We start from the raw sequence: 8,351 nt of genomic DNA, 5'->3' as shown, positions 1-8,351 counted from the left end.
TAGAAGAACGTTGTACATCTTGATTACATTTTCTTCCAGTCCACTTTCACACAATCTCTGGTGTCTCAGAATCAATTATTACTTCTATTGCTCTCAATATCCTAGCAACGTAGTGTCCATTTTGAAGTAAAATTCTTACATTTGAAACATATGTTGAGAAATATGTGTAGCTAAAAAAAGGAAGAAAGTGACCAGCATAGCAAATTCAACTTTCACTCTGAAAAATGTTCTAAAACTGCAATAACAGGAATGAGGTGTTCTCATCAGTGAAGTGTGAACAAAAAACAGGTGAAACATCTTTACTGTAAGTACAGTTACTGCAGCTCAGACACATTTATTGTCTATTAAAAAAAAGCCACTGACAACTTGTAAAGAATATTCAGTGAAAGAAAGCGCACAATTAATATCCATGAAAATAGTATTACCTTCATTCAGTAATGATGAAATTTTTCTCTACATTAATGTAAAGTCTCTTAAAGGGCAACTTATAACAACTGCTGTGCTGACTAGAAAGAATCAGTTACAGCATCTTCTGTACCAATAAAAATTGGGCGAATGACACCAAAATAGTTTAAAGTTTTCCTCTTTGCTATCTACTGGTTGGTAAATTCTGCCAACCAAGCATTGCACATTATCAATCTACATAAAAACTCCTATTCTGGAAGATGAATCTCAAAAGGTACTGAAGACAAAGGTATATAAATCTAAAAATATAATTGCTACATGTAAAGCACATGAGACTACAAACTCTAAAAATAATTCTAAAGCAGCTTGGAATGATACTGAAAAGGAAATGATTAATTGTAGTAAAGAAAATAGTGTCCCACTTGTCTTTACAATTCTCAGTATTCTGTAAATCATACTAACCGCACCACCCTGCTCAGTAATTGCACCTTGTTTCCTCAGACTGAACACTGAAATTATTTACCACCAATTTCCTTGGTCAATTACTGTAGGAATGCACAGACAAAAATTTTCAGGAAGTTGCTACATTCAGAGCCTTTAAATAAATATAAGGGAGCATCAGATACTTAGCTTAAGTGCACTGAATTTTATTCTGTTGAACTCTTCATAATGAACCAAATTGAAATGTGATTCAGAAGTGAAAAATATCTTTTTAATTTTTATGCAATGTATTGTTACAACAGACTTCAGTACATCATGTGATAAGGGGCTTCAAATTCATGCCACACAAGCTCTGCAGACGTCAATTTTCTACTCTAGTTACACAGCAATTCATTTTAATGTAATCAAGTAGTATTTCAAATAAATGTTTTAATTGCACGTGCAAATAAAAGGATAAAGGTATCAATTGAAAAAGAACACTGCAAACGTTTTTATTTTCTTTATTAATATCACTTGGGTTTCCACATCACCAACAGGGGTACCAAGCACAATGCGTTACTCTTTGTTTTACATGGCGAGTTTCCCCAGTAGGCCTACAAACCATGGAATGTACAGAAACACATACACATCTAAAACTTAGTACCGACAGTAATTATGGTCAGAATCTACGTGAACATTTAATATTTCACTTTCAGGCTGCCTCAGTGCTGAAACAATATTTTCTTTTTCAGCAAGAGTTGGTTTCTTCAAACTGCCCTTTGGCTGTTTGTTACATTTACCATGTCTTCGTTGCACTTTTACCTTCTCGTTGCTGGGGGGTCGTGAAGCTTCCCTGCAGTCTGATTGAAAAAGTGACAGCGAATGAGCTGCATCCTTCTGTAGTGACTTCAGGATTTCTGTGGACACTTTACCTGAACCGACACGGTTAATCAAAATTTGATATGTGGACACTAGTTCTTGGGCCAGAGATGTGTTCTCGTGATCATCAGTATTTGTTTGCAGTGAACACAAAATGGCAGAAGCCTCTTCTGTCACCGTTGCTTCACTTGGTGTAAATGTGGCACTTGAATGTAATGCATACGTCATTGACACTGCATGAATGTGCTTGCATATGTTCAAATGAATTAAACTGTCCGCACAAGAACAACTGAAAGCATGTAAACATATATTACATTTGGAGCACTTCAACTTGCACTCCAATTTACATTCAATATTATTTAAAATCACAGTATGTGTTACACCACAATGTCACAATGTGTTTGGGATTTCACATGAAACTTTGTACCATCAGTATTGACTGTAATGTCATTCTCCTTAATACTACATGAAGCTTTATGACGAGCCTCAATAAGATTTATTCTATATGAATGGCCACCCTTATACAATTTAACCATTCGAGCACACAGTTTGTCACGCACCAATTTCATCAACACAACAAGTAGTCTGTCAAGTCTATTGTTTGTTTTTCCCTCTAAATAACAATATTTTAAAACTCTATGCATTGCTTCAAGGTACATATTTGCATTTATACCCAGATTGCGACGGTGACAGTATGCCCACTGCTGAGGCCGGAATAAGTAATTTGACGAGAAATATACACCAAAGTCTCTTGTACCTTCATCTGCTTGAAGCTGCCCGACGAACGATTCCAGCAGCTCATTAAAATTGTCTATGTCCGCTTCTTCAAGCAATGTACGAAGAGCTTTGTACACAAGTGCTTTCTTTTCTTCATTGCCATGTACTTTCTTCAAATTATTCCGCCAGCTGCGGTCTATGTGCCAAGCACACAGTAGATTATTTTCTGCAGGTCCCATGACTCGTGACCATGCACTACGGAAAGTATCAGTGTCGTCGGACATGAATACAGACGTTTTTATGATGCCAGCTCTCTCTTTCACAGCACTAAAGAAATGAGTCATTATGGAAGTAGTCTCCCGATTTGAAACACAGAATGCTACAGGCATACCTGAACCAAAATCGTCTACCACTAACAATGTGGTCACCAACAGTTTGTAAACATTTGTACAATGTGTTGAGTCTACACATACAATATTTTGTCCAAATCTCTGTAATAACTGCTTCTGGTAGTCAGTCATTAACACTATCACCGAGTCAGTCCTATCAAAATCTTCCCTGGCCTCGCCTTCTTTCTTATAGAGGAGAACACAGTCTTTCATTTTCTCCAACCACATACCAACACTGACTTCATTAATGTTATGCTGTTGATCATCACCAATGGCGAAGTCTCTCTTAATGTTATGAAGGTCATGTCGAGTCAGGAGATGCAGCCTCTCCACTCCGCTGGAATGAACTGAGTCCCGCACATCATCCAGAATTCTCTGGAAAGTGACCCCCTCAGCAATTTTGCCTGCAACATTTTAAATTTACTCAAACTAGAAAGAGGCCAATTCTGAGTATGTACATGAAAACACTATTCAGAAAGGACACTGTAGTTAACCACCCCCAATAAAATAAATTCATGCAATATAACAGTTGCTAAGTACTTATAAACTAGATAGTCTAACAAATGGCTTAACAGTATATTCAGTGTACCCTTCCAACAGTACTGAAGATGCTATTAACACACTGGGGATGGGAGAATAAACAGGCCTGATTAAAGCAATGTGATATTTCCCAGTTTCAGCTACCAAGGCTATTTCCAAATGGTTACGAGGTCTACAAGTACATGTCAGAATTGTAACTCGTGTTTTTGTCTAGTCTCAAATCCATTATTGTAGTTACAAATGCCCTGATCCACCATGTTTAACATGCTGGACAAGAAACAATAAATGTACTGCCTTTAGTCTATTAGATACATTAATGATCTATTCTTAAATAGACTACTATGATGCAAGCAATAACACAGGGCAACACAAGTATTTCAGAACTTATTTCCACACTTGTATTACTGTAATGCATTACACCTGCTCTCACACACACCTAAGTACATGGCATTACAGTCACCAATATTGTGGTCAATATGGATCACATCTGGTCTTTTACAACTGCTTTCAAGCTAACATCACAAATTGTATTCATATGAACTGCCAATCGATATATTCACACCTTTTACTCCAGATCACATATCCATAACAATATTAATTTCGCAGCAGAAAAAAAAACAATGCTCCTTCACTGCAAAAATAATAAAAGTCAACTACATATAACTAACAGCAAGCCTGGCAATGGATTCTGAAACTTTCACACCATATTTACTTGGTGATCACTGAAAGGCCAGCAAAATTCTACAATCAAGGTAATACTCACCAGCGATGGCTTCTCTATCAGAACCACTGAGATGCAGAAAAGCAATGTTCTGGTCGTGGCCGAAATGTGTTCTGTAGTAAATGACACTACAGATTCCACTTTCTTCTTCGTGAAGCTCTATGGCAGCAACGCAATGGTTTCCCATCTTGCAAGTGCCCTGGGACTTACACAACCTTTTGCCACCTGACTTCGAAGAAAATGTGCCACTTCTGTGGCATACAAAGGTGGTTTTTTGCAGTGCCATCCTTTAAACGCTTAGTGCCATAACTAGAGACAAAACTACTTTTTGTTTTTCTCTCCTCCTCAGACTTCCACTTCATAAAGTCTAAAACAAAAGCATAAATGAAAGACAATTGCATTCAGATTCAATAAGTGCAAAGTACACAGCAGTAGTAAAAAAAAACGTGCACTGTTAAGATACCCTCACGAATTACTGGTGTGATTTTAATCATTTAAATTTGCAACAATTTAACTTATACTTAATGTAGCAGACAGTAAGTTTACAGTTAATGTGAAATGCGTCTTTTCACGCTTTCAAATAAGCACATGTTCTATTGACCAACAAAAACAAGATCTAATGGCCACGGGTCAGGCAAGTATGTAATAATAATGGGCGATATTAATTTAAGTAGGCAGTGTACACTTTACTTACCGTCCTTCGTTTGAAATTCACTAATTTCTTTTACCATCTCAACCATGTGCTCCTGCTCCACATGTAGGCGCAACTTAGCCAAGAAATTGCATTTAAAGCTACAGTCACTTTTTGAGCACTTTATCGTACCTTCTTCACCTGGCTGAATTTTATGCACATTTCTCAAATGAACATTCAAATGCTTCCTTGCTGAATATTCTCTATCACATACATAACAAGCAACAGTTCCAACCATTCCAACGAAATAACTCACTCTCACAAGGTGTAAGGATATTCGCTCATCAACTGTGAATACGAGAATGTGTGTAGAAAGATGTTGCATTCGCTCAGATGTCACCTATGCTTCTGATTGGCTACTGTATATGACGTCATGAATTTAACTGTCAGCCAATCAGCATCGCGACCAGCGGGTCGCGAGACGTAGGTCACCACGTGTCCCTGTGCAAGCGAGAACGCAGTGCTACACTTTTGGCGGCAAAGTTTGCTCGACAGTGGAATCCGCCATGACTATATAACAGCACGTTTGGACCGCACTAGAACGACCTCTAATTGACTCGCTCTTGCACACGCGCGTAATAACTGTACAATCGATGCGCCGCCGCCCCGCTTACGTCACACACCCTCCTACACGCGACGGACATAGCCTTCTGTAAATACCTGGAAAATGACTCTTTATTTCAGACATTACGGTCATGCAGGTGTGTCCCAACTGACTTCTCCATGCTCACACAGCAAAACTCCAGAGCGCAGCTGACGTACGCGCGGCCGGCTGAGCCCGCTCCATAGGCAGCTCCCTGGCCGGCTGACGTCAAGCGACCACGGCCAGCGCGCCAGGTAGGCGGCGAGCGGCGCCTTAAGGGTCCCGCCACAAACGGTCAGCCGCGCTTGCCTCAGAGTCCGACTACGTAAACATCTTTCCGCGCCCATGAGCACTTAACGCCGGACACGATGGAACCTGTCGACCGCGTGCCGGGCAAAGGATACGTTTCGCTCCAGTTTGACCGACAGTGGAATCCACCATGACCGTATAACAGCGCGTTTGCTCGTCACGAGAACGCTCGCTAATTCGCTATCGCCACCCCACTATATTAAATCATTCAATTTACAATTTCATATACGTATGCAAACGTGTTCAACTCACTAATTTCAACTACTTTTAGAGGACCAGACCGCCACCTCCTCCTCCTAGGAACCAGCGCCAAGTTTGAAATCTGCCAGTAAATAAAGCTCACTTGCACTTCCGCCACCAACCTAAGAAAATTGTTTCAAACTAAGCCACCAGCACTCAACCTCTTCCTACATGTATCTGGTAAATGGACTCACCCTGCATTAGGTCCATGGACCGAGTAACGAATTTACTTTATTTAAGAATGGAGTATATGTATCACACCGACATGTCCCACATCATACAGACCTGCAAAACACTCCTACACAACTCATTTATAATGTTCTAGACAGATGCTTGCTAATTATAAACAGTTAAAACTGACTCAAAGCACAGCCTGCAGACATGCGAACCGCTCGTAAATAATGCAAAACATTTACCTCCAAATAGCCAAACAACTGCTAATTTTCGGAAATAATTTCAGTGCATAGGCTGATGGAAGGAAGAACGAGTGAACTTTACTTATTTGCGACATATCTTTTTGAAACTTTTACTTCTCATAGGTTTCGATATGTAAGGCTGACATAAGGCAGTTTCTGAACTCCAGTAGTGCACTACACTTGGCAACACAACCACACCCATCAAGATATTCATTCCAATCCAGACCTGTAACTCCTCTACAGACAAAATTGTCCAGTTATTTGTCTACTCACTCACATTCTGACCAGATTGCCGTTATTGCGCAAAAACAACTCAGACTGCACTGTGCTACTCGGGGAAGTAAGGAAGGGCTGCACTCTATTTATTTCGAGCCCTTTTATTTAGTAGTGGAGTATATTTGTCACAAAACACTCGCACTGATCCGACTGTGGTCATCTGACAAAGGCCACAAACACGTAAACAACTCCTAATTTCACCACACAATAGCAAACAGCTATTAAATAATGCAGTACACAATATCAGCAGATGAGCTCTGTACTCTTAAACTCTCCAAATAAAGCACCGCACAGTGCACAGACATGCAAAATTGTGCAACAGACGCAGCGCCCACACACGACCAGCTGCCAAACCGACCAAAAGTCTTTGCTCGTCCCCCCTCCCCCTACCCGCCACCCCAAACATGACCTCAACACAGTCGCATTCGCACCTATCACCGGAGAAATTCATATCGCCTATTCGCCTTAGATTACGCTCCAAGGCAGGCCACGCGCGAGTGCGGTCAGCGGGGAAGGGGAATCCAGAGTCTCCGGCCAAGTTCAGCTTCCGAGCGCTCGTGACAGCCGACACATTTCAAAGCTTCATTGTTCTTCTCATGTATACCACCGGCGTCTCAGGTCTGGACCTGCCTTCACGTCTATTGGCAGAATAGCTCATAGCTTGTCGTCATACACGATTAACGCGGCCGGTAAAACATTTACTACTCGCATGCAACCGAGATGGTGACGGGAAACCGATAACTCTGATCTGCGCTGCAGGCGCGTGTAATCATTGAGAACACTATTTTTTTTTTCGAACAACTTATTTAACCATACAGTATATCTATCACGCTATCACAAAACACCAATCCCAGATGTGCCCTGGGCCATATTGCACAGCCCACAGACACGCACCCACTCATAATTTCAGTACACACTATAGAAAACTGCTACTAAATAATACATCACATAGATGTGTAGATACGCTCAGTACTCGTAAACTATCTTAATAACGCATAGCAGAGCCTGCAGATCCGCTCGCAAAATAACTTAGCAGACGTGCGCGGGTACCCTCACTCTGCACCCTGCCCACAGGATCGTGAAGTCACCCATCCGCCTGATTTCAGACCTCGCACAGCCCCTGCTCGGCTTCCGCAAGCGCGAGTTGGCGCGGTCAACGCGCTCGTCAGCGGTCAAAGCACACACATACATCTGTCCAGGACCGCGATCCCGAGCCGTGACCACCGAACGCGGGTGAAAGTCAACTTTATATCAACGCAACATAATTCCAAAGCGCAGCCTCCATACGCTAGACACACCATAGCAGCACATGTCTTTACCTCCTATGACACTGTAGCACACTGCGCATTGCTCCTCACACGACATTACACGGCCCTTTAACTAAACATAACTACACATCCCTGCTCTCGCCTCGTCGCGTGACCAGCGATCTAAAAACCTTCTCAATATTATTCTTGCTTTACAACATGTCTTTTTTTAAAATAAGATCTAATTTACACCTCCCACCGCACCTAACCTCATACCCGTCCCAACATCAACATACGGAACCGTCCTCAACCATATCTTGACACTCATATATCACCCCACAAACCACGCCCATCAATCAAATGGTTCAAATGGCTCTGAGCACTATGGGACTCAACTGCTGTGGTCATAAGTCCCCTAGAACTTAGAACTACTTAAACCTAACTAACCTAAGGACATCACACACATCCATGCCCGAGGCAGGATTCGAACCTGCGACCGTAGCGGTTGTGCGGTTCCA

The 8,351-nt window shown here is 41.5% G+C and overlaps 1 protein-coding gene across 1 annotated transcript; it reads right to left on the bottom strand.

Annotated features, from left to right (window-relative positions):
* Nucleotides 1-2,081: 2,081 nt before the first annotated feature.
* Nucleotides 2,082-3,038, bottom strand: LOC126470732 (uncharacterized). The gene has a single exon (XM_050098736.1). It carries the CDS (start codon nucleotides 3,036-3,038, stop codon nucleotides 2,082-2,084), a length of 957 nt encoding a protein of 318 aa, XP_049954693.1.
* Between the last annotated feature and the right edge of the window lie 5,313 nt (nucleotides 3,039-8,351).

The sequence above is a fragment of the Schistocerca serialis genome, chromosome 3, assembly GCF_023864345.2.
Source record: "Schistocerca serialis cubense isolate TAMUIC-IGC-003099 chromosome 3, iqSchSeri2.2, whole genome shotgun sequence".
NCBI lineage: Eukaryota > Metazoa > Arthropoda > Insecta > Orthoptera > Acrididae > Schistocerca > Schistocerca serialis.
Note: the sequence above shows the minus strand (reverse complement) of the source record. Positions and strands in the feature narration are given on the sequence as shown.

Excerpts from the sequence above, each read along its gene's own strand:
- LOC126470732 (XM_050098736.1), bottom strand. The coding sequence starts at position 3,038 with ATGTGGTTGGAGAAAATGAAAGACTGTGTTCTCCTCTATAAGAAAGAA.